At 37.8% G+C, this 27,097-nt stretch overlaps 1 protein-coding gene, 1 long non-coding RNA gene and 1 pseudogene across 2 annotated transcripts in view; 1 reads left to right on the top strand and 2 right to left on the bottom strand.

Annotated features, from left to right (window-relative positions):
• LOC120208287 overlaps positions 1 to 20,840 on the top strand; it is a 28,375-nt gene extending 7,535 nt beyond the window's left edge. Inside the window, exons 2-5 of the long non-coding RNA XR_005524302.1 lie at positions 374 to 381; positions 8,724 to 8,735; positions 11,068 to 11,069; positions 20,720 to 20,840. This is a non-coding gene — a long non-coding RNA (uncharacterized LOC120208287). The remainder of the gene's footprint in view (positions 1 to 373; positions 382 to 8,723; positions 8,736 to 11,067; positions 11,070 to 20,719) is intronic.
• LOC120208285 lies at positions 14,928 to 16,456 on the bottom strand (annotated as a pseudogene).
• On the bottom strand, positions 20,732 to 24,830 carry LOC120208286. The gene is made up of 3 exons (XM_039207596.1): positions 24,448 to 24,830; positions 21,752 to 22,013; positions 20,732 to 20,966 (listed from the first exon to the last, which is right to left on the bottom strand). Exons 1-3 carry the CDS (start codon positions 24,625 to 24,627, stop codon positions 20,899 to 20,901), a joined length of 510 nt encoding a protein of 169 aa, XP_039063527.1. The 5' UTR covers positions 24,628 to 24,830; the 3' UTR covers positions 20,732 to 20,898.
• Between the last annotated feature and the right edge of the window lie 2,267 nt (positions 24,831 to 27,097).

Genomic DNA, 27,097 nt, shown 5'->3' with positions numbered 1-27,097 from the left:
CGGCCACGGAGCTGTCATCACATGCAACGGATGAGGAGGGGTGTGCATTCTATCCCCATAAATCTGACACTTGTGACACTTTCGGGCATAATTGATGCAATCAGTTTCCATAGTTGACCAATAATACCCAAATCTCATAATCTGTCTGGCCATTACATGCCCATTAGCATGGGTGCCACATATTCCTTCATGTACTTCTTCAAGAATCATTTTCGCTTCTTTAGTGTCCACACACCTTAATAAGACCTGATCCATGCTTTTCTTATATAAGGTCTCATCATTAAGCACATACCCTGCTGCCATTCTTCTAATGGTTCTTTTGTCATTCTCAATTGCCTGTTCGGGGTAACTTTGATATCTTATATACTGAAAGATATCATAGTACCAAGGTCCTCCATCATCTTCTTCTTCAATGTTAAAGCAGTGGGCTGGATACTCATAAGCCTTCATCTCAATAGGCATCATACTTGAATGCTCGTTCATCTTAAAGGCCGCTGCCAAAGTAGCCAAGGCGTCTGCCATTTGATTTTCTTCTATGGGGAGGTAATTGAAAGTCACTTCTTCAAATTCTTCAATAAGTCCCAGAACTAGTTTACGATATTCCACAAGTTTGGGACCTTTCGTTTCCCATTCACCTCTGAGCTGGTAAATTACCAAAGCTGAATCCCCATATACCCTCAGCATTTTTGCTTTGAGTTCAATAGCTGCTCTAAGACCCATAACACAAGCCTCATATTCAGCCATATTGTTTGTACAATCAAAATTGAGCCGACTGGTAAAAGGATAATGCTCTTCACTTGGTGAGACCAAGATTGCCCCAATCCCATGCCCCAAGGCGTTTGAAGCACCATCAAAGTTCATCTTCCAGTATTTACCGGTGAGCGCAACTGTTTCTTCCTCCGAGATAGCCATTAAATCCTCATCTGGAAAATCGAAGTTCAACTGTTCATATTCTTTTGAAGCCCTACTCGCAATGAATTCTGCTATGGCGCTCCCTTTAACTGCCTTCTGGCTTACATACTGGATATCAAATTCGGACAACAGGATTTGCCAACGGGCTAACCTTCCAGACAATGCAGGTACCCCCATTAGATACTTTAAAGGGTCCAGCTTAGATATGAGCCAGGTAGTATGATACAACATATACTGTCTAAGTCTTCTGGTAGCCCACACTAAAGCGCAACACAATTTTTCAATTGGTGAGTATCTGGCCTCACACTCAGTGAACTTCTTACTGAGATAGTAGATAGCCCTCTCCCTCTTCTCAGTTTGATCATGTTGCCCCAACACACATCCCATTGAATTGTCATAAACGGACAAGTAAAGAATTAAAGGCTTTCTTGGGATAGGTGGCGCTAGGATCGGAGTATTCGAAAGATATCTCTTTACTGCCTCAAAAGCCTCTCGGCAATCCTCACTCTATTCTCCTGAATCATTCTTACGAAGAAGGCGGAATATGGGATCACATCTTTCAGTCAGCTGCGAGATAAACCGAGCGATGTAATTTAATCTCCCCAAAAATCCTCGAACCTCTTTCTGTGTTCTTGGGGCTGGCAAATCTTGAATGGCTTTTACTTTATCGGGATCTATTTCAATTCCCTTTCGGCTCACTACGAATCCCAACAGTTTTCCCGATGTCACCCCAAAAGTACACTTATTTGGGTTAAGTTTTAGTTGGCACTTCTTTAATCTTTGAAAGAGCTTCCTCAAATTCTCGATATGTTCCTCCTCCGTCTTGGCTTTGACAATCATATCATCGACATAGACTTCAATTTCTTTATGCATCATGTCATGAAACAACGTCACCATGGCCCTCTAATAGGTTGCCCCTACATTCTTTAATCCAAACGGCATGACCTTATAGCAAAACGTCCCCCACATAGTGACAAACGTTGTTTTCTCCATATCTTCAGGGTACATTTTAATTTGATTATAGCCGGAGAAACCATCCATAAATGAGAATAAGGAATTTCCAGCAGTATTGTCCACTAACGTATCTATATGTGGCAAAGGAAAATTATCCTTTGGACTAGCTCTATTCAGATCTCTATAGTCGACACACATTCGTACCTTCCCATCCTTCTTTGGTACTGGGACAATATTTGCTACCCACTCAGGATATTTGGCCACTGTGAGAAACCCAACATCAAATTGTTTCTTCACTTCTTCTTTAATCTTGAGCAGCATCTCGGGTCTCATTCTTCTCAGTTTCTGTTGTACGGGCTTACAATCAGGCTTTATCGGTAATTTATGGACAACCAATTCTGTATCCAGCCCTGGCATGTCCTCGTACGACCAAGCAAATACATCCTTGAATTCTTGAAGTAATTCTATCAAGCTTTGCCTTCCTTCAGCAGACAGGGTGGTACCAATCTTTACTTCCTTTCTATCCTCATCTGTGCCCAGGTTCAAGATCTCTGTAAGCTCTTCGTGAGGCAGAATCTGTTCATCTTCCTGTTCCACCATCTTTAGTAATTCTGAGGGTGGTTCACATCCCTCCTCATCATCACAACCTTCGATTTCCCCTTGACATATGGGCATCTCAAAATCAATCTCCGGGTCAGAGTCATTAGCATTCGTATTATTGATATCTGAGTTCCTGAAAGGATAACGAAAAAGAAGATATATATACATATATACATATGGGAGAATCTTTTCCCATATAAACAAATAGAAAGAAATAATATATGCGTATATTCAAACAAAAATGCATGAGGAAATGTTTGCCATTTGGGAATTAACAAAACACATCTTTTATTGAAAGCAAGTAAAAACACACAACTTAACCCTTTACATCAAATCACCTACTGTCCCAGGGTATGAACAATAGGGAAGAGTTCTAGTGTATTACTCTGCAAAAGATTTGTAAACTACAGGCAATTCCTCCGCAGTCCAGTTGTTCAACACAAAGCCCAGTGGCGCAGGGTAAATGCCCGTAGCTCTCATTTCTTTGAACTCCTCATCGGTTATGACATTAATGCCCAAGTCCTCCAAGGCATTCTCAACTATCACTTTACTGCTTTCCAAAGTCCCTTGAAACATATATCCTCCTGATACGAAAATGCTGCTCAATGGCGGGAATGTCATGGGCTCCCAGCTTGAGTCCTCACCAGTCAATCTTGCCTTTCTCAATTCCTGAATCTTCTTGATGCTTCTCAGTTTTTCTTTTAAAGTCGGCTGATACCCTAAACCGAACCTGTCTCTTTTAGTTACAGGGTAGATTGGGCCCACCAATCCTTGCAACCGACGTCCAAACCCTTTGCCAGTTTTTGCTCCTCTTCCAAGAGTCAGCTTAAGCCCCATTTTGGTGCAGTTTGACAATCTAGGCTTCGGGATCTTCTTTCCTTCTGCCACAAACATGGCATTGATATATTCTAACGATCTGAAAGAACATTCAACAGCTTGCTCTTCCACTTCAACGTATGGAGCAGTAGTAGAAACCGAAGCAATAATGTCTTCTTCAGCATGAATGCATATAAGCCTCCCATCAATTGCAAATTTTATCCTTTGGTGCAACGTTGACGGAACCGCACCGGCCTGATGAATCCAGGGCCTTCCCAATAAACAGTTGTATGTAGGCATGATGTCCATCACAAGAAAATCCACTTCGTATATCGCCGGGCCAATAGTCAAAGGGATATCAATCTTGCCTAGAACTTCTCTCTTCGTTCCATCAAAAGCTCGAACCACAGTTTGACAGCTTCTCATCAGGGTGCTATCTACTGGCAGTTTTTTCAGGGTCACCAAGGGCATCACATTTAACGCCGAACCGTTATCTATCAGTACTCTGGATAGAACATGCCCTTTGCACCTAACTGTGATGTGTAGGGCCTTATGATTGCCAATCATCCCAGAAGGGATCTCGTCCTCAGAAAAAGATAAAAAATTATCGGCCTGGATGTTGGCAACTAGTCGGTCCAGCTTTTCTGTGGGTATCTCCTTCGGGACAAAGGTTTGGTTTAAAACTTTTAACAGGGCGTTGCGATGAGCCTCTGAACTCAGAAGAAGTGATAGGACAGAAATACGGGCAGGCAGCTTGTGCAGTTGCTCAACAATACTGTATTCACTATGTTTCAAAAATTTTAAAAATTCCATCGCTTCATTCTCCGTTACTGGCTCATTGACGATGGGTTCATCTTCTCTTATCTGCACATCGATACTTTTTCCTTTCTCGACAGCAATCTTTTTCTCAGGTTCTTTGTGATAACATCTACCACTCCTGGTCATGTGTCCCACTTCATCTACCTCTTCCTGTTGCTTTGTCACCTCTCCTATTTGACAAGTATATCTCCAGGGTACCTGTTTATTGTCTTTGTACGGGAACGGAGAGGGAGGTGTAATAATCACCTTTGGATCTACCTTCCCAGCCACTCGATTCTTGGGAGTAATGACGAGGGGACAACTAGCACTATAGACCCCTTTGGATGATCCCTCAGAGGCATAAATTTCCGCTTCTTCTTTCTCAGCCATTTCTTTGAAGAACTCGATTTCCTTACTATCCATCATCTCTTGTACCAGCCCTAAGAAATCAGAACACTGTTGTATACTGTGTCTCGTGCAGTTATGGTAGTGGCACATCTCTTCATTGTTGAACTGTTTACATGGCAGATTAGTCTTTAATAGTCCTACCTTGACCATTTGGCACCACACCCAAGACATGGGTGACATCACCTCACTAATATTTTTTACAGTCATTCTTCCTTTCTCTTCAACGACTGTATTAATCCCGGCTCCTGCATGGTTTGGCAATGGATTCTGGGCTATGTTTGGCTGTTCACTGTCACCAAAATTGATGACGTTTCTTCTCCTCAGAGCTTGGACGACCTTTTTGAAAGCGGGACAATTTTCAATAGAATGTCCAGAAACCCCTGCATGGTATTCACACTTAGCACTAGCATCATACCACTTGGGATACGGGGGTTGTATAGGGTCCACATGATAAGGTGAGACTACATGTCGATCATATAATTCGTGGAATAACTTCTTATAAGTCATAGGAATCGGATCAAATTGAGGCCTCTCTCTCCTTGGATCTCTTGCCCCTTGTCTATTGTCAATTTGGGGTGATGCTACCGTTCCCTGTGGTCTGGACACTGTGATATTATGGGAATCATATTGCCTTATGTTGCTGACTTCGTTTTCCTTCTTCCTCATCGGCTGTTTCTTGCTGGAATCTCCTCCCTCAAGCTTCCCGCTTTTAATCGCCATTTCAATCATTTCTCCCGCCGTAACTATATCAGCAAAACTTCGAGAAGGATTACCAACAAAATGTGAGAAAAATGGAGCCTTCAAGGTATTAACAAAAAGTAGGTTCGTTTCCTCCTCTACCAACGGTGGGTGGACTTGTACTGCTACCTCTCTCCACCTCTGAGCATATTGTCTGAAACTTTCACTATGCTTTTTCTCCATTGCTTGTAGCACAATTCTGTTAGGCCTGACGTCCTTCACATGCTTATACTGGTCAAGAAAAGATTTGGCCAGGTCTTTCCACGTCCTGACATCAACTCTCCTTAGTTGATTATACCATCGCAATGCTGAGCCTACTAAGCTTTCCTGGAAACAGTGGATCAACAGCTGGTCGTCCCCTACGTAACCAGTCATTTTCCTGCAGAACATTGTGATATGGGCAGAAGGGCATTGGGTACCGTCGTATTTCTCGAAGTCAGGAGTTTTGAACTTGGGAGGTAGGACCAGATCAGGAACTAAACTCAGTTCCTTAGCGTCGAGACCATACAAGCTGGTATCTTCTTTCATAGCTTGTACTTCATTTGCTAGCTGCTTATATTGCTCCTGCAACAACTTGTTTTCGCTCTTTTTTGCTTCTTCATCAAGGTCCGGGACCTAGTGATATGGGCTTTCTTCGGGATGCGAACAAGATCCCGGTTGTGGATTAACTGCAATGCCGTCAGGATTTATGTGTACTTTGGTATGAATAGATGTTCCTTGGATATTCGGAGACTGTACCGGGGTAAACCCTGGAGGGTAAAGTGGTTCTTCACTTGTTTGCTCATGGGCCTTTCCGTGCTCTGGATTTCTCCCTCCCAGCATATTTGCCAACTTAGACAACATATCCTCTTGAGCCTTAAGCATATCTTCTTGCATTTTCCTTAGATCATCTTGCAATTGCAGTTGAGTTCTTTCAATTTGAGCAATCTTATCATCCATGGCCTTCCTTGTGTTATAGTGATGCTTGAAATTTCCCAGTATTCTGTAATGTATCCCTTATTGTTAATCTTAATGCTTTGAGGATGAATGCAAATTATGTAAAGTGTGATAAAGAATGCAACACAAAACTTAAATTGCAAATAAAATGCAAATGCATGTAGAAAGGCATTGATTCATAAGACGCGATCAGTCTTAGAACAACTTTCATTTAGGACAAAAGCATCATCTTTACAAGAAAAGTCCATTACAGAAATGGCCTAGCTCTCATGTTCAGCTCTACTATCTGATTGACAAGCCAATCGACCCTCTTTCCTACGCCTGATGCTGGATTGGTATAGCTCTGGATGACTTTTGCTTGGAGGTCCATCTCTCCCAACTGCCTCGCAACGCCGCTTAACTGATTCATGGTCTCTCGAATCACGTGATTCACGTTTGTATTCCAGTCTCTAAAGTGATCGTTTGAGTTTTGCCATTGCAGTCTGGTGCCTTGGACGGTGCGCTCGAGACCAGCGATTTGTGTCTGGCAGCTTCGTAAGGCAGCCTCTAAATCATGAATCTTCTTTTGCAAAGCAGCGTTCTCCTCGAGGCTAACCCTTTGATCCAATGGGCAACGCTGACTGTTTTCTGCAGATAAGGAACTTTCAAGCTGCATAACGTAGGCATTGTACTCTTCATTCTTTGCCTTGGCTCGAGCTAACTCTTCCTCATGCCTTGATTCCATTTCATGCATCTCTTGATTGAGTACCTCTATCCGTTCGTTCTTTGCTCCGCACCTCTTTATCCAGAGGAATACTTCATCCTGTTTTCCTTGGAGCACACTCTCCCGATGTTGCCTTTCTAACCTCAAGTTCAAGTTGCATGTTATTTGCCTTCATTCTGAGTTCTTCAATATTAGCATGCAATTCTTCTTCTCGCTTCTTGCTCAAGGTGTACCTTTGTCTTAACTCTTTAGCCTCTGTCCTTTCGCTCTTCAGTGCTCTAACCCAGGACCTTCTCTCGGACTCAAGTTCTTGATTTCTTTTCTTCTTCTCTGTCTCTACTTCTCTAACTCGGTGCTCTCTCTCGGCTCTGACGTCTCTAACTCGACGATCCCTCTCAGCCCGGAGCTCTAACCGCCACTGCTCTGAAGTTCTCCCGAGGCCAGCAATTGCCCGTGCTCGACTCATCTTTTGGTAATCGCTCTGTAAACTAGTGAGATTGGCCTCCACTTCATCCTTTCTCTTGCGCATAAGCTCAAACTGTGTATTATAGAACCCCCTATCGATGTCCAACATGAAATTCTTTTGTCTAAGGGCCTCACACTCTGCTTCCTTCCTGGCGATTTTCGCTTCGAATTCACTCTTCAGTATCTCCAACTTAGACGGTACGTATTTAAACTGTGCTTCCAAAGGAATTGTTTGGTCACGATCCGCCAACGGAAGGATATCATTCTTTCGCACCGCCCTCCATGCCACGTAATCTGGTGTCAGCATGACCTCAGCTGCTATGAAATCAGTTCTAAAGGTTGACTTCCACGCCTCTGACATTGCACGAGCAGTCTTCTTGTAGTGATTTCCACAGTACACAAATTCAGATGCCTTCAGACCGGATGTAGCTGGGACGAATTGGCGTGCCCCAAATTGCCTCAGTACCATCAGTGCCGCATAACCTACTCTACCCCATAACCCTAATAGGGTTACCCAATCAGAATCCCCGCATTTGTACAACACATCCACAAAAGCTAACCAGGGGACACGCCACACTATATCATGCTCCTGTAAATTTCTGAAGAGTGAAACCCAATCCTTCCTGGTGAGATGCTCTGGCCACTCTTTAGTGAGGAAATCTTTTAAGGGTGAATAGGCCGTAGAAAACCGTCGACTATACTCTCGGTCAATTTTCCAGAAGTGACTGCGTATCCAAACAGTAAGCAACTGGACACACCCGGTGAAGCGGCTACTCTCAGCTCTTCTGCAACTGCTAAGTGCTCTGAATGTTTCGGCCAAAATCGCAGGAATAGGGTTTACCTTCCTTTCCAAACACTCGAATAAATCGACCACTGCGGCTTCCACGTGATAAAGAACTTTCGGGAAAATCATCAAACCATAAATTCCCAAGGCGAACATCTATATGCTCTTCTCAATATCGCTATGCTTGACGATAAGCTCCTTGAGGTATGACCAAGGGAAGCAATCGGACTCTCCCTTCCTTTGGATTCGATCAGCAACCCACTTCTCTCCCATCCCAGTAATCCTTGCGAGCTTGCTCTTAAAGGATTGTGTCCTTGAGGCTTTTGAGTAGATTCGGTCCAAGTGTATCGTCTCGAAATGAAACAAGGAGGTGTATTCTTCTAACGTGGGAGTCATGTCTTCCTTGTTGAAAGTGAAGCAGCTATATGCGGGATTCCAAAACTGGATGAGAGCTTTGATTAGGGGTTCGTTTACTTTCACGTACAATAGAAGGGCGATGTCACCATACTTTTGCCAGAAAGAGTATTTCACATCAGAATTTCAACTTTCCCAAATTTCGCATAACTCTTGCAAATCGTTTTTCTTTAGACTGACCGGAGCAACCTCTAGTAGTACTGATATGTAATCTTCAGTCAAACTGTCACCTTTCTTCCTCTAAGTTTCCTCGGACCACGACCTCACTTCTGCGTTATCCACTTCCTTGTTATGAAAGCTCTTGTCCATTTTATGACCGCCTTCTACTTTTATGACCACCTTGTGAATCAACACCTTTCTTCATGAATGATGATGCAATGCAGCAGTAATAAATAAAACACAAAACACAAACAAAAATAAAACTGTGTTAGTATATACAATGAATAGTCGAAGAATACATAAACAACATGGAGATAGAAAATATATACATCTTAAACCTTATTCACATGATATCTACCCAACATGATATCTACCCAATCATGCTTTAGTAGATCCTACCCAACATGGTATCTACTCTCAGGTTTCGTTATTCACAAAAAATCCTAACCGCATGGTATCTAATTCACATGCTTGCTCAAAAAATAAACCTGACCACATGATCTCTAGTTCGCATACTTTTTGCAAAAATAAATAAATTCGAGGAAAAGATTAGAATGAGTTTCCCCTCCATGTTTGTGGACAGAGATTTAGCATAGGACGGGCAGAGTTCTGGTATCACTAAAAGGGTCCTCGAATTGTCCTTTGCTGGTGCCCCCTTGAACTTGCCAGACCCTCGATCCTCACCCATTATAGGCTTAAAACGGATCAAGTTCAATTTCGAGAGGATACATTTCCCTATGTCCATGCGAGGAAACTCAATGTTTTCTCGTAGACATAAGGCATGTACCCCAGAGGTTACTAGCTAAAGCCCGTGCGGAGAAAAATAATTTTTCTCACGTAAGCGTAACTTTCACCCCTACTTAATGGGACAGAGCACAGTTAGAAGGCTCTGAATATTGAAGGTTTAGCAACAGTGGGGAAACTCATAATCCTTTGCCTCGATCCAAGAAACTCAACAAACTAAAGGTTAGAAAACTGAAACATGTAGATCACACGTTAGTACAACTATTTATTTGTAAACCAAATCACAAATAAAAATGAAAACAAGAAATTCAACACAAACAAGGGATCAAAAACCAAATTAAAATGAACTTATAACTTTTGTTTGCAAAGACCATTAATTAATCGACCATCGGCTTGACTCTCTAAAAAAAAGTCCCCAGCGGAGTCGCCAAGCTGTCGAAACGATTTTTAAACGGGTGGGGGAGCGAGATTTTAGAAACCGCATCATTTTAATTATGATTGATTTTTTAATTAAAAACAGTGCGATTTTAGAAAACCTCTCGTTTCGAAAAATTAGAAATTCCTTTACGATAAAAATATAAGGTTCGAGGAGTCTCCACCAATCTTTGATTAGGGTGTGATTGGGCACCCAAAAACATTGTCATTTTAAATAAAAATTAATTTTAATTAAAACGGCAAATTTACGGTCTACGTTACCAAAATCCAAGTTCGGGAGTCGGTTACGCGTGGGGAAGAATTAGCACCCCCACAACGCCCTAAATCGGTACCTAGTTGATTAATTAATTTCTTTGCAACGAATTTCATAAGTTCAAATTTAATTTGATTAATGATCCCTTTAAACAACAAAAATGCAAATTTGCAACATTCAAAGCAACAAAATAGATTTAATTTAAAATTACCAAGTCATTAGAAAGATAAAGAATATTCGATTATTTTAAAATACCAAGACCATATCTTTAGTTCAGTTCTAACGACCTTTTCTCGAAAAGTTTAAATAGTCGAATATTTCCTTTTCTTTCGCTCCCAAATTTTACTATCATATATCCAAATTTAATTAGGCGTTACTGACGGGATACAATTTTAATTTAAAATTGTCAAAACAACTCTCTAGTAAGTTAAGAGAAGCCATTCCGACAGTTTTAAATTAAAAATATATTACCCTTAATCCAATTATGTAACAAGAGTCGAGTCATGCACGTGAGGCTATCATGCGAATCATACAAAGTGATGTTAATGTAAAGATTAATTAAACATGCGATTAAAGTAAATGAGGCTAATCATGCTTTAAAAAGAAATACACCTAAATGCGTATGGACAACATACTCGAAATAATATACACATGCAACATACAAATAAACTACGCTTGACTCTATGCGTATGGACAAAAATGCTCGAAATAATATATGCATGCATATATTTAAAATACATCTAAATTAGCCTAACAAACATGCATAAAATATTAAAAGGACTAAAACATAAAAAATAAATAACAAGTTTTTTCATAACATTTTCATTTTTGGGTACTGCAAACATAATACAACCAAAATACTGCAAATGACCAAATTGAAAGTTTCTCAAATTACACATCCAATGCCTAAACAACATTAAAATGGCCCTAACATGGTTCTGGACTAAGATGTAACACGCTGAAAATTAAGATACAAACTTAGAATTGTAACAAAGCTCGGTTCAGGGATTGAAATGGGACAAAACAAAATTGGGATGGCCACACTCACAATTACCCCCCCAGCAAAACACAGTAGACTCCAGCTTCATGAAACGCAACCGTTTCAAACCATCAGGGAACGACGCCGTTTTGATATATGGGATAATAGGGTAAGTCCTATACCTAATTTCATTTTCTCTTCTCATCCTAAACCAAACAGAAGAGCCCCAGCCGTTTTCTCTCATCTCTCCTTCTTCAACCTTCAAACCCCAGACGAAGCATGGCCAACGCTGTGGCCACCGCCGTCTAATGGCTCCGATGAGGAGCCGAGACGTCCTCTAAACTTCCTCCGACGACACCCCTTCAAATACCAACCTAAACCAGCGATCTAAGCCCAAACTAAACTTGAAAACCCGACCGGCTTCACCCTCTAGTAACCTCACAACACTACGGCCACCGTGACCTTTCCCCTCTCTGGAGGACTCCGATGAGAAGTCAAACCCTCGACAACCCTAAACCCCTAGTTCGAGCCTCCTTGGTGAAAACTAGGCCCCCCCCCAAAACCTAGGTTCTAGCCGAGTCATGAACCCTAACAAACTAAACCCACCGCCACCGTGACTTCAAGGACTCTGATGAGGAGTCAAACCACTACCCAAACCGACCCTCATCACGAACCAAACTTCCAGAAACCTTTGAATACCCACAGTTTGAAACCTAAAACAAACATGCATGACTCTAGAGGTGACTCCAGAGCAAATCGAAGGTAAAGAGTTTACCTTCTCCTAGACGGGGTCCTGATTCCTAGCGAAGACGACGAAAGTTAAAAGGTAACCTTTCGTTTGCCACTATTCTCTCCTTTCTACGGATGGGTCTCGGTTTTCGTTGGTTCTTTGGTTGATAATGGCTGGTTCTTTTTTTCCTTTTTGCTGTTCTTCCCTGTTGCTGATGACTGAGAGTCCCCTCTACTCTCCTTTTCTTTCGTTTTTTTTGTTCCCTCGTTCATCCGCCCCCCTTTCTTCTTCTTTGGTCCCTCTCTATATCTGTTTTTTTGTTGTTGGTTTTCTCTCCTCGATTTCTCCGTGCCTCTCGTTCTGCTTCTTGTTTCGTGTGTTTGCAGGGCACTGGCGAGAGCAGATCACGGGCGGCAGCTGTGGGGAGGCGAGCTATTGTCCGGTTGGGCGTGCGTGATCTGGCAGCAGGGTTGGCTTCACGTGAGACTGCAGCTGGCTCGGGGATTGCTGGGAGTTGGGAACCGTTGGATCTTGAATCCAGATCCAACGGCCTTCAATGATACGGCGCTGGAGGCTGTGACAGGGAACCCTAACGGGTTTAGGTTTTCCAGAGTTGGGCCCATAACAATCGGGCTGTTGTGTTTTTCATTGGTTCAAGCCTGTTTGGTTCGGCCTGTAACAAAATGGAAATATTTAGTGCATATTTTATATATTTAATTATTTAATTATTTAACTATTTAATTACTTATCCGCATATATATATATATATATATATATTAATAACTACATAATACCAAACTTATAATAATAACCAAAATAACAATAATAAAACCCGAATTAAACTCAAATAATCCCGGACAAATCGAGCATCTACAGGTTTTTAAGCTATTTGCCCAGTATACGACACCGAGCTTAGCATCATGATTCAGATAAATGTTAAATTATAGTATATATCTAATGTAAATATAGATTTTCTTTTTACATTTAAAATATTATAATTAATTGTACGAACCAACTTACTTCAATGGTTTATGAAATCGTTATCCTCCGGGTTATATCCTTAGAGAGAACAAGCTCAATGGCAATGAGAGAAAAGCAAAGGTAAGTGAGTGTACTCTACCCAAAGCTCTGAGTTTGGTGTCCCTGAAACGAATCCTGATCTTAGTTTTTGAGGGCAAGTGATGGAACTCATTAGAACAGTCAACTTTATGTAACAAGATAACTAAGATATGGTTTTAGTGTCGATGAGGACATCGACCAAAGTGGGTGGGGGAGAATGTCGGGGACATCTCATTTCCATGAGATTGCCCTGACCGTAACCCATTGGAGGGTCGAGTAGTTGCGACTGTGGAACAAGAAAAAGATTTAAGAATGAATATGGAGGGCCTGTCAAGGTAATGACCTCAGTGGTTTATGAAGTTGTTATTCCTAGAGGTTATTTGTTCGAGCACAAAGGACTGCAGCAGGGTGATTGAGGTTCATTCTCAAATAGTGAAAAGTACATAGAACATATATTACTTTACAATCATCCTAGTTTAATAAATAAAATTATAAATTTTTGAAAGATTTAAAGATAAAATAGTTTAAATTAAATAATTAAGTTTAATAAAGGTAATAAAATATAAAAAAATCAAACTTTTTAAATTCGTTTGATAAATTTAGTCGAATCGATTCTTAAATAAGTTTAATCAAGCTAATTTTGAATACTTTTAGGTCAAATTAATCAATTTAATTCCGAAATGAATAAGAAATAATTTGATCAAACTTATTAAATGTCATGGTTATTTTATATTATAATTCTATTATAGGGACGATTATTCTAACTCGATTTGATTCGTTCACAACATCAAGATTTAACATTCGCCTTTACTTAAGAAATTTAGTGCTCATTAGATCAAGTAATTACTGGTATTAAGTTGAGCAAGTTGATTTAATATAAAGTTGGTAGTTTTTATAAATATAATTATTAGTTTATAAGACGTTAAATATTATACGAGTCATATAATATCTATTGGTCGAATATTTTCTTTATGGCCTTCAAATTAGGCCCGTCCGATGACAATGCAGAAAGACTCCTATAACATTTTTCCTTGATCCGGTTAGGAACTATTATAATAAAAATTATTAATTTCCTAGCTAAATTTCTATTGGTCGAGTATTTTTTTATTAAGATAAGGTGATTAAAAAGTAATATATATTTTAAGTTCTCCTAAACATTTAACAATTAACTATCAATCATTCTCGTAGATTCTGATACTCAAACTCGAGAGATCTAAAAATAATAACGATTCTTTTAACTATGAGACATATATAAACCCTAATTCACTCTTCCACAAAACAGAACAATTTATTTTAAAATGTATAGATCCAGGTGAGTAGGGGAGGGATAAGAATTAATATAATTGTGCATATAGTTAAACTTTTAATTTTATAATTAATATTATTTTAAAATTTAATTATTTTTACATATAAAAATATAATTTATATTATCAAATATGATATTAAAAAATTATTACATAATTAGATTCTGCCAGTCAAATATGTATGAAAAATTAAGATAATAATTACATTTTGCATTTTTAAACAATTACACTATAATATCTAAATACGTCCTTAAAATTATTTCTATTCACATATATTTTAAAATGTTAATTGTAATTCATGATTTTTCTAATATGTTAATTTTATAGGTAAACTACATGCTTAATACCTAAACTATCACTTTTGTTCCGTTTTAGTACCTAAACTTTTAATTTTTTTCAAAACGATACCTAAAGTTTACATTTTGTTTCATTTTAGTAATCCCAGTTAAAAATTTAGGTATTAAAATGAAACAAAAAAGTAAATGTTGGGTATGATTTTGAAAAAAACAAAAGTTTAAGTACTAAAACGGAATAAAAGATATACTTTGGGGTACTAAACATGCAGCTTTCGACATTAATTCTCAGCTATCTCTAGCCACAAATGAAAGGTTAAGTGTTTAACTGTGTTATATTTACTCATATTTCTCTAAAACACTCGTGTTCGATATCAATATCAAATGTATATCTCACGTACTTGAATTAGACATATATACCCACACTCACCAGAACCTATAATTCACCAAAAGTTTAGTAGTGCTGCTATAGTTCTTAGCCCCCTCCTCTGGCGAGGAACAGAACGAGAGTACCTCCTAGACTTGTTTATTTTCGTCTTCACACCAGCAACCTTGTGAGCCAATGACTGCCATATCATTTGTACCGCGTCGCCTTCCTTCGATGGATACCGAAACTCGAAAAATGGCTCCACTTGTTTCAATCTCTCCCACATTCGGGTCCATTCATCCTACGTGATGCTGCGGATCCGGTTTATGAGGAACCCTTTTTTCACGGCGTCCAATGCCCGGATGAATATGCAGAATTCGGAGTAGTCGAGAACGTCTTCGTAAGGGAGTTCGATGTCGTCGCTGATGATGACCAGGACACAATGGCTGGCGATGGAGTTGAATAGGCGGTTCGACGACGGGGTGTCGCCGGCAATGTTTAGGCGGAACTTGGATGAATGCATACCTTGGCTTGCCTTGCGAATCCCATTACGTTGAACGCTCCCATATGAGAAATGTACGTCTTTCTCGTTTTTTAGAAGGAAAAACAAATCTTGCCTAGCAAATCCACCCTGCAATCAAGAAAGACATTAATTAAAAACCAAAATAGAAGTATGTGTTCGGAGAATATTAACAAACAACGGAAGGGGCACTTGCATCTTTCCTGTGTATGGCACCTTGGAAGAACAAAAGAGTTTTCCGGCTATCGAAATCGGACGAATCATTAACATAACTTCTGATTAAATGTTTGTAAGGCGCGATCACATCTTTATCGACATTCGCTATGTTGGTCGGATACCTTCCGAAATCGGAAAGTACGAAAATTGCAGGCCAAAGTTGCATCCTGGCATAAAGCATGCTATTGGGATGATGAGCCAAAACCACATGATTTCTCCCACCTGAAACTTTCCATTCCTTTTGATTCCTCAAAAACTTCACCAATTTGGCTTGCAATTCCCAGTTCTTGCTCTTCTTTTGAGGGCGAATCACCTTCGAATACCGATTGTAACTCAGCGATGAAAAGAATGGCACGAATATCAAATCAGCTTCACTTGAATTTTTCTCCCTGATGGCTTCTCGGGTGTTTGGATTCTCCGACAATTCTGAAGCCAAGAGGTCCAATGTCAGCCAGTATTCCATGCTGTGTTGTGAATTCAATGCACCTGGATACGGTGGGATTCTTGTTCTAATATCAGGCCAAATTTCGTTTCCTTGGGTTCTCCAATCCAATAACCCGATGTGAAACTCTGGGTCTAAATCGTACATGTAAATCTTCAATGATTCTTTCAAATTCCCATTGCAACTCACTTGGAACCCTCCTTCGTTGGGTTCGTTGTCTACGAGGATTGTTCGGTTCGAAGATTCGACGTTGCTTTGATCAGATGTTTGAGAATCGCCATTGTTGAACACAGCGGGAAGCTTATCGTCCGACATCGACTTTCGATCAAAGACAGCTTCTTGAAGTTAACACGAACATCACCGCTGTCGTTAAAAACGAGCAGAAGAAAGAAATCCTGGTGATGGGAGATCCCCTCTTTTCAGCCATGGAAAACAAAATCCAAGAAAATACGTATTCGATTTCCCGAGAATCTTTCTTTATCACGTCTTAATTGAATCCCATTGTGAATTCAAATCACTTATATGCAAGGCCATGGATTCAAAACCAAGACTTCTCTTTGGAAACACAAGAAATCGGCTGGCAAAAGGAAGCAAACAATGAAGGAAAAAAACAATCAAAATTCTCAGGAATTGAAGCAAACAATGGGAAGCAGTAGTTGTTTTGAATTTGATATTTGCGTGTTTGATCCAGTAAGCAATCAAAAGAGTTGAAACGATGTAACAGCGTGATAATAGTGTCCTTCGGAAGAAGCGGGTTTTAGTTTTTCTTTGCACTGCACTTCTAGTGGTGTTCTGGCTAACTGCCTATATATATATATATGGGTAAATTACAAATTTGATAACTGTACTTTATTCTCTCTCCTAGTTCACTCACTATACTTTAATTATTTTCGATTTTTTCATTAAACTTAATACATTTGATTTTTTTTTATAATTCGGCCGTTAAATAGTTAAAAACGTTAAAACGGACTATTATATAGATGCAAAACAATGTCTTTTTGGTGAAAATTTTATTTTTTTTAAAACGTCATCATTTTTAACTTCATTAACTATTTAACAGCGGAGTGATCAAAAGAGAAAAGAGTGCAAAATTCAATGACAAAAAATATCCAATGTATTAAGTTCAATGAGAAAATTAAAAGCTTTTAAAGTTCAGTGAACAAAATAGGAGTGAGCATAAAGTTCAGTGATGAAATTTGTAATTTACCCTATATATATTAAGAAAGTAATTTTAGCTTAGGAGATTTTTCCCCAATAAAATACAGTTACTTTTAGTTTCCAAAAGCCTCTATTATATTATTAAATATCTAAAAATGTTAAACATAATTAAAGTTGTTGCATTAATAATAAAAGGTTAAACTTATTACATTAATTATATTTAAATGCATTTTATATTGGATCAGTTAAATCACTTCATTATTAACATCATTCGATAAAGGTGTCAATCAAACTAATACAAATACATATAAATGTATTCACAAAAAATTTAGAGTAAATAATATCAATAAAATAAATAACTAATTGAAGAAAATTTAGATTTGAAGTGTGCACATGCTGACCCTCACCACGCCCCGAATCCGCCTCTGTGGGAAGCCACTATGACAGTATCTCAAAAAATAATGTAAATTAAAGACATAATTGGCCCCGAATGCTTAAAAACTTCCCTCTACAACGCAACAAATGGCTTTTATTTTGATCACACCAATGAAGAATACGAATACCAGTCTTGAGTGAAGGATGAACTCGGCCGAGACGGATCGGAACTGGAACTGCGTCTCGTTACTACAGATTACGATATCCTGTTAGAGTTTATTGTCGATATCGAGTTCATGCACCCTGAACAATGGCAATTAGCCTCCTCAAGTACTATAACGATATCCGGTGCAGGGCAGTGCGTCTGAATCATTTCCTTCGACACAAAGCCAAGGCCACCGTGCCGTACTTGAGGAGGCTGAAGAAGTAACATCGTTATAGTACACTTCGTTAATAAAATGGCAATTAGCCGTTATCATTCTTTGTTTCAATCATTACTGAAGAAGTAAAAGTCTACCTTGCAATATGCACATTCGGTCATATGCCAAAACATGCAGGAACCTGAACAAATAACGGCTAAAACGCTGTCTCAACTAGGGTGTAAAGGAAACACCTTTGCTCATAAACTATTCAGGTTTGGCTCGAAAAAAAACTCGAATTTGGCTCAATCATTATTGGCCCTTGGAGCTATTAAGTGAGGTAAATTTAAGAATCATAATATTCGACTCAAATAGCTCGGAAATGATACTGAGTTTATTTTTTACAAAGTAAACGAGTTTAATCGGCAACGAGTTATTTTTAAGCTAACTAGTGATTTAAAAGTGAAACCGGAAAGAGCACAGTTCGAGATTCAAGTGGAGCTCAACCTCAAGCTTCTTAAGATCGAGTGCAGCTTGAGTTATTACACACCTAATCTGAATAATGATGGGAGCTACTCAAACAATCTGAAGATTTTCATACCTCAGTTTCTCTTTTATTTATTGGATTCTACGAAGCCTATCATATATGAATTTTGATTGTGTAATTTTATATATAAATATAAAAATAAATAAATATTCTACTCCTAAACTGCTGGTATAATTAGGGGTGAGCGTTCAATTGTGTCGAGTCGAGTCAAAAAAATTTGAGTTATTCGAGTTGACGAATCCTATTTTACAACTCAAAGTTGACTTAAAATTTTTTTAGTCGAGTCAAGTAGCTATAAACATTTATAATATGATGATATTATTTGATTCTAATTTAAATGGTTTTTTAAATCATATACAATACATGTGTATTTCTTCATTTTTTTTTTCATATGTGATAATTTATGATACAGAGTTGAGGGACTCAACTCAAACTTGAAAATCAATCCACTAAGTACTAAAAATTTTGAGTTATTCGAGTTGTATTTAACAACTCGGTTTGAACTTGAAATTTTTTCGAGTCGAGTCGAGTTTATGAAATTACAACTCAAAGTTAATTCGAGTTAAGTTGAAAAAAATTTGATTTTTTGAAATCCTCACTGTTCATGAACACTACGATCCATTGTAATTTAAAACTATAGTCTGTAAGGAGCAATAAGAGTTTTAATCACTATAATCGTCAATATGTAATGAAATCCTCACTGTCCATATTATCAAAAGCTGTACCACGATGAAACTAAAACCAGAAACAGAACACAAAATTCTTCCAATACCTTCCCGCAAAAATACAACACCTACAAAATAAATAATGAAACAAACAATCAAAATTCTCTCCGGAAAAAATAAACACTGTTTATGAGCAAGAAAATCACTTACAGAACACCTTCATTGAGGCGTTCTCTGTTGGATATATGAACTGTAAAACTACACCGTTAGCACTGACTGGAAATATAAACAGTAATTAAAATGAACAAATTCATAAATCGTGTCGTGGCAAAAACCATTGTCTTAGAAACGAATTCGTCCCGATGTGTGTAATCACTGCAGTAGGCGGTCCGTCCCCCGAGATTAACACGGTCGCTCCGAATTCCGTACACCCGAAACCGGAGTGGACTGCTGGTGGTATTGCTCTTCTGATTGGAAAGCACAGAAAGAATAATTGCAGAAAACACTTTGAGAGTGAATTGTGAATGTTGAGAGTGAGTTGAGAAGCTGTTTAATTTCTGATAACTCTCATAAACCAGCTGTTATCATTTGTAGCCTATAAATATTAGTCAAAGACACGTATTACCACGAGCCGAGACGAGACGGACGGACGGCGTCGGTGCGCGAGAGTCCCCCTTGTTCTCTATCACTCAACAAGGAAGTGGGAAAGCCAAACCTTAAATATCATTCCCCATAATGTTTCCAATATTATGTGGGATTGAGCATTACCAACATTCTCCAGCAACGTTGCTGGAACAACTAGGACAGAAAACCATCCTCGGTAATTACGAGTTCTAAAAAAATAGCTCGATTTTTTTCTTCTCCCTTTTGTAAGTAACGAAATGAAGTTCTCCAAATTTCGAAAATGAAACCAAGTTAGTAATAATACAAATAATTTACATCAAAAGAGATTAATATTAATAAATCATAATAATACTTGGAAGAAGAAAATATGAAGATGTCGGAGGTTGAGAAGCAAATGGGGAAGTGAGTGACTGAGTTGAGAACCAGGGGAACGGTTAAGGGATGGCGTTATGGTTTAGGCCATAGGAGGAAAGTAATTTTCTTAAGGAAAGGAAATTTACTAAATTTTTTTACTTTTGGGGCAGTAAGCGCGCGAAAATATACCTGTGCATCGCACTTTTATCCTAATCGAAAAGATATGACCGTCCACGAGCAGTCGCGGGCCGAGCTCAAACATTGATGGGCGATGTCGCAGCTCAAGGGAGCGTTTAGAGTCCTTGATTAGTTGGAGGGATACAAGAGCTACCGGCATTTTTGTAGTGTTGTGCCTACTTGCTTCATTGTTTTACCATTCAAGGTGTTTGTGTTAGGTCTAGGATTTACTACCTCCGGCACCCTAGGTTCCGAGGTGACATACCATCGCTTCCTATCATCTTCTTTCGGCGACTACCGTCGCTTTCCGATCAAATTATGTAGACTCTTTATCCATCATTATCTTTCAAAATGATTAAAGTGTGATATTACTGTTGTTATTTTACAATTACAAATCTTCATTATATTTATAAATGATTGTGAACCGACAGGTAATTGACAGATTTTAAAACGAAAACATACATCATTAGAAAATGGCTCGAATCAAATTACTTTATCAAATTTCTTTTATCAAGAACTACATGACTTGAAGAAATGAAATTCCAATGTGTAAATGCTACATATAAAGGCCAAAACAAATTTCCCCAGAGGTAAAGAGGCCGACGGCATATTATTTGGGCCCTAGATGACCTCGGCCACCGCACTCCGAGCACATAACATTGCCGGTTCCTCCGCAACCTGAACAGTAACAAAATTCATACTTCATTACAACATATCAGCCGCATATAAACATAACAGAAAAACCATACTAAAAGCAAAATCAGACACGGGAAATCTAACGCTTAATCCAACTGATTTATACAACAAACAAAATCTGGGATTCAATTCCCTGTATTCCCAAACTGTGGCTATCTTTAAGACATGACATCTAACATGTTTTTTGGGTTCAAATCCAATATCATCAATCTTTCCCCTTATTCCAAACTGCAGCTTCCGTTGTTGAAAAAATAAAAAATCTTCGGACTCGTGATGTTAAGAGTTTAGAATATTCGAGTGTTCCTCAACATGATAGCAATGACAAACAGAGTTTTGACAAATAATTTTATTCTACAAAAGTCTTTCGTGATCGGACAAAAATACAGAACTGAATCACAATCACAGTGTTAATAGGTAGAGTAGTCGAGCCACTTCATACGCATCGACTTTAATATAAATCGCACTGTTCAATTTGGTAATGTAAAATCATAATGCATTTCACCAAGAAGCATCTGCATTGCGCGAAAGCAAGCTATGGAAACCTTAAATGCAAGAAATGGCCGATAATGAGGAGATTCTCAATATATTTTGAACTTCAGTTAATCTGGTAGCATCAATGTAAAACCCTAATTTATTCACTTTATAGAGGATTCTTCACATGATAAACAGGTTTTAAGGGTCTATATCATACATAATAGATGCAGGAAATTGACAGCATAAAAATACTTTTAGGAACATAAAAATCATTGAAGAAGCATTAACTTTACCTAGGCAGCGGACTTTGACAATGATGCCCTGGCTCTCTAATATCGAGTCCACATATAATCCGCAACCAGAACAAGTGGAACAAAGGACAACACCTTTGGCCTGACAATCAATGCAACGGGGATTATCTCCAACTAACTTTTCAGCCAGATGTACCCCAGCTGGTTCTTCAATTCTTTCCTCGGGAATAGGTTTATCATAACAAAATAGCGATTCAAGACTGCTTCTTTGTTTGTGTGCATCTCCCACTGCCCTTGACTCAGCCTGTTACATCAAAATTCATCCTTTCAAATATACATACCGTAGCCAACCTACTTTGAAAGTGTATAATAATCGCAATTACTCAGACAACCTGACAGAAGAATTATCTTAACAGTACCTATATCAAAGCAACCACAAGAAAGCAATCTGATAACGATTTTCAATGAACCTGATCAAGGCACCATGACAAAAACAAAATCAACAAGGCTTTCCAAACTGCAGCTTGCTCATCATAGTGTAGCGGTGAAGGAGGAGTTGCTGAAGAGAGGAGTTACTAGGGTGGAAGACACTGTGTGCTCTTTGTGCAGGAAGTGCAATGAGTCGGTCTCACATTTGTTTCTGCATTGTGATGTGGTGTGGGATTTGTGGGCTAAGTTTTTAAAGTATTGGAATGTTTTCTTTGTGGTTCCGGCTAAGTTGATGGAATTCTTAATTGCGTGGGATGAGCTTGTTCCGAGATCTATCATATGGAAGTTTATCCCTAGGGCTGTGTTGTGGTCGGTTTGGAAATGTAGGAATGAGGTGATTTTTCAGCAAGGGAAGGTTGATTTTGCGCTGTTGTTCTTCATTACAAGATTCAGAATTGTTTCTTGGTTTGGAAATTCATTTAAGGACGTCCATGTTCCTTTCGATTCCTTGATGGGGGATTTACAACTAGCAGACTTGAATGGTAATCTGAAAAAGAGGTCTCCTCCTTCTTATAGGTGGAGTCCTACTTCGGAAGGGTTCTTAAAAGTAAATGTCGATGGTGCAATGGTCAAAGGTTGGGATAAGGGTGGAATAGGTGGATTGATTAGGGATGGTAGTGGTTCGGTGCTTGGGTCGTTTTCAGAGAAGGTAGGGGGAGGTCCTCCTTTACTTGCAGAGCTTTTGGCGATCAAAAGAGGGTTGAATCTTATAGAGGAAGTTGGTTACATTCCAAGTCAGAGGATTATTTTGGAATCGGATTCTACTAATGCTCTAAAGTGGATTAAAAATCTGCACCTTAGTACTTCTTTGTTCAAATCCTTGGCGAGGGATATAGCTACTCGTGTGGAAAGGAAGGGTATTATCACAAGGCATATTTCGAGAGCTGCAAATTGGGAAGCGGATGAATTAGCAAAAGTTGGTATAGGTTGATTTTTGGGTTTCTGTTGTGGTTAAAGGTGTTATACCTTGGCTGTTCTTTTTAAGGGAGTTATGAGGGTGTGTTATGTATTCAGAGTTATGGATTAAAGGTTATGTTGTTAGTAGTTAGTCATGAAGGTGTGGAGGTGTATTATTGTTCTCATTAATAAAAGTTAGAGGCACTCTTTTCCTCCTTCCTATGTCCTTCATGTTATGTTTATAACATGTAGGATATGAAGGGGTTTTTTAATGAGGCCTTATTTGATCAAAAACAAACAAACAAACAAGGCTTTCCAAACAATCGAGGATTTGTTTGATAGGTGTGATTGCTTATTGCATTTTGTTACTATTCGCATTTTATTCTTCGTAAATGCTTCTAGAAATCAAAAGAAAACAGTCTAAATAAAATTAACAAAAATGCTAAAATGTAACACCAATTCTAACATAGTTCTATACAAAAGAGAAAAAAAGATATTTTCTATTGGATTTCTTAACCATTTAAACATATTGTTTGCTTCTGTATGCAAAGTGTACCTTTGCTTTTTACCTAGTAACTCAAACTCGAGTGTGAGTCATATATGGATACGAGTCTGACACTGTTTTGTTTAACTTTTCAGAGCTTATGCATTTTGAATAACCTTTGAAAGGGTCATATCCCAAGGTACCTAAGTTTGAATATGCCAACATTTATCATGTACATAAAAGAAATCCTTGAAGAAAGTGCCACATCTCCACAGTAACTATTTCCGAATATGCATCCGACATGGGTATTTCAAGGAAAATGAAAGAGCCGAAGCAACGTAGGTTTTACTCCGGACATAGAAAACAAGTATCAAATGAAAGATCTAAACCGTACATAAGTTCATGAAAAATTTCACTGGTCGTTCTCTAGTTAGACTAAAATTGCCATAGTATAAGTATTTCTAAAGGTTAATGAAGATTAAAAAATAGCACCATAATACTTCTTAAAGCTTTTCTTAATGCATACAAATGGAGAAATTTAAAGTTCAAAACTTTACAAGTATAACTAAGATCAAATAAAAACAAACCAGACAAGGAAAAAAGTACTGCGAAAAGAAATTCACATATAATAGTAGCAGTCCTGTCCTAACTCCTAACAATGATATATGCACTGTAATTCAAGTAGCAAAAAATTACTGTTTTTTTTTACATTAAAAATGGTTGAAATTAAAATTAACAGAAAAGGGCACCCTTTTCATTGTACAATTTCTCAATTAATAAAATTAAGTGAACACGTCACATTTAATATGAATATACATAGATATTATGAAAGAAAAGGGTAAAAGGAAAGAAATGTAGCTAAACTGACCTCATGAGAAGAAGAAGAAGAGGATGAAACAGGGCCATTGGAACAAACTGCGCGGATTTTGGAGATCGAATTGCGTCCATTGGATCCGAAACCGTAAGAAATGTTGTTAATTCTTTTCAATTTTGGAGTTGAATTTATGGGAAATATCATTGGGGATGAAACTTTCATGGCAGACTCCATTATGTCCCAAAACTTAAACAACAAAGAATTATTATTGTTAGTAAGAAAACACAGCGAGTTTCTTTGATGAAAACTGGGCAAGCGGAGAATTGGGTTTCTGAAGTAAATTAGAAATATTTTTCAAAAGAGAGCTTCGAGGAAATCGAAGAATCGAGGGTTTCTTTGCTGCGTCTCGTTGTCCACGATGTTTAGTGGATGGTCGGATATCGTGTTAATTAAAAAAAAAAAAATTATGTAATTTATCATTCAACTTTTCTTTCGTTCCATGTATACTCTTATTCGTATTTATTTTTATTAGTCTTTTAGTTAGATTTTTAATTTTTTTTTTCATGTATGTTCCTTATATGATCTAAAGTTACTAGTTTTAATGTTATAAGAAAAGTTCAAATTATGTATTTAGTTTATGATAATTGTAAACTCTTATTATAATTTTGGATATTTTAACTTCTTAATAATACAATCGGCTTCTATTAAAAAAATCTATTGATTCAAATATCAAAAATAAATGTTAATATGTCAGATTAATTGATCAATAGATTGAATATCAGTGATTATACAAAATAATTATTAAATTAAAAAATAAAATTCAGATGCAAATGATTAATATTAAGCCTAGACGACATCATGCATTATCCAACCCTCTTACCAAAGTTTTCATTAGCCCCACATCTTTTTCATGATTATAAATGGGGTATGGTCCAGCAGAATTTGGACAATTCCACATCGTTCGCCTTAATGAAGTGGGGCTCTTGTCCAGCCTTTCGTCCAAATGGAAAACCAATCGGTTCACGTTGAATCTGAACTTTCAGGACCATACAAATAAACACACGTTTTGTTTAATTCATATTTTTTTTCTTTGGACATGTTCAATCATCCATGTCTTATTCGTGTTTCTATGATTGGCATGAAAAAAGAAGAAATAATTGCAAGACGAAATATACATATATGAATTATCACACATATATATATTCATTCAATAATCTTTAATAAACAATATCGAAATAGATCTATAATCCATATTCATGTATTCTAGACCATCATCTCATTTCATATTAAAAGTTGTGGCGTCTTTATTAGATGTATAATAATATTTTATAAAGCTTCACACCCCAATATTTGGGTAAATTATAAATTTCATCATTGAATTGTATTATCTCTCTCCTATTTTGCTCACCGGTCTTTACAAGTTTTTAATTTTCTCACTGAACATAATACATTAAGTTTTTTTAGTCACTGAGCTTTACTCTCTCTCTCCTATTTTGGTCACTTTATCATTAAATAGTTAACGACGTTAAAAACGATGCCATTTTAGGGGAAAAAATATCAAACGACGTCGTTTGCATCTATATAACTGTCCATTTTAACGCAGTTAACTATTTAACGGCTGAGTGATAAAAAAATCCAATTTATAAAGTTCAGTGAGAAAATTGAAAAGATTTAAAGTACACTGAGTGAAATAGGAGAAATAGTAAAGCTCGGTTACCAAATTAGTAATTTATCCATATTATGGTTAGAAATGATTTTATCAAAACTTCAACTTGAAGACTATCTTCCTTAATAATTCTATATATGTTACTAAAGTAAGAATAGGAAATTGATTATTTAGATTATTTTAGTTTGAATTTAATATTTACACAGTGTCATCTTGTAACCCCCTCAGACCGATGCGGATATCCCGATCCGATCTGGAGTGTCACATTAGGGTTACCGTAGCGACCCATTGTAAAAATAGCAGAAAATTTAAAACTTTTATTAAAACATGTAACTCATAATTGCTTTATCAGCATTCAGAAATAAAACATATTTTCAGACTCGTATATAAAACAAAATACAATCTACATGCCCCCTAATCACATGTATCATACTCTGAAAATAACGCCGGAAGAACTACCTTACTGATGTCGATAGCTGCACTGGTACAATTCTTTTAACCTGCAATGTTGAGTAATAGAGTGAGCTTCGGAAAGCTCAGTAATACAGAACTACCAGATGATGCTACATGACATGTAGATAAAGGGGAAGCCATATAATTTCTTTATTGAATCGTACGTAAACCAGTTTGCAGAATAATTTGGGGTTCCCTTAGAAGTTCATCAAGTAGAAGCCATGAATCTCAGTTCATAAGAAACCTTTCAAAGTATGACATTTTCAGGAGATCGAATATGATGTCTAGTGTGTTCCAACAGTATAATAAAATTATAATAGGTACACTTATCAAATGATAGTTCAGTAAATCTCATAAAATCATAATGAAATTTAACTTTTGAAAATCATAGTTTAAACTCTTTTCTTGTACACCATCAGTAATTTCCAAAACTATTTTCCATATAGCTTACTCTAAGCACACAGCAAAAAGAAAGCCAACCTAAGGATAAGCTTTATAGCTTGTATCCTTAAGCCCGTAAGTCCAAGTCCATATAGCTTACCCTAAGCACACAGCAAGGGAAGCCAACCTAATGTATCTTAGGGC

This window comes from Hibiscus syriacus, unplaced genomic scaffold (assembly GCF_006381635.1).
Source record: "Hibiscus syriacus cultivar Baekdansim isolate YM2019G1 unplaced genomic scaffold, ASM638163v2 tig00016115_pilon, whole genome shotgun sequence".
Taxonomy (NCBI): Eukaryota; Viridiplantae; Streptophyta; class Magnoliopsida; order Malvales; family Malvaceae; genus Hibiscus; species Hibiscus syriacus.
Note: the sequence above shows the minus strand (reverse complement) of the source record. Positions and strands in the feature narration are given on the sequence as shown.

Bases quoted from the DNA above. Each gene is read 5' to 3' on its own strand.
- LOC120208286 (XM_039207596.1), bottom strand. From the start codon at position 24,627: ATGGAGTCTGCCATGAAAGTTTCATCCCCAATGATATTTCCCATAAAT. The intron at 22,014-24,447 runs GTCAGTTTAGCT...TTGATGTAACAG, and splicing joins CTTCTTCTTCTTCTCATGAG to GCTGAGTCAAGGGCAGTGGG. The intron at 20,967-21,751 runs GTAAAGTTAATG...GTTACTGTTCAG, and splicing joins TGTCAAAGTCCGCTGCCTAG to GTTGCGGAGGAACCGGCAAT.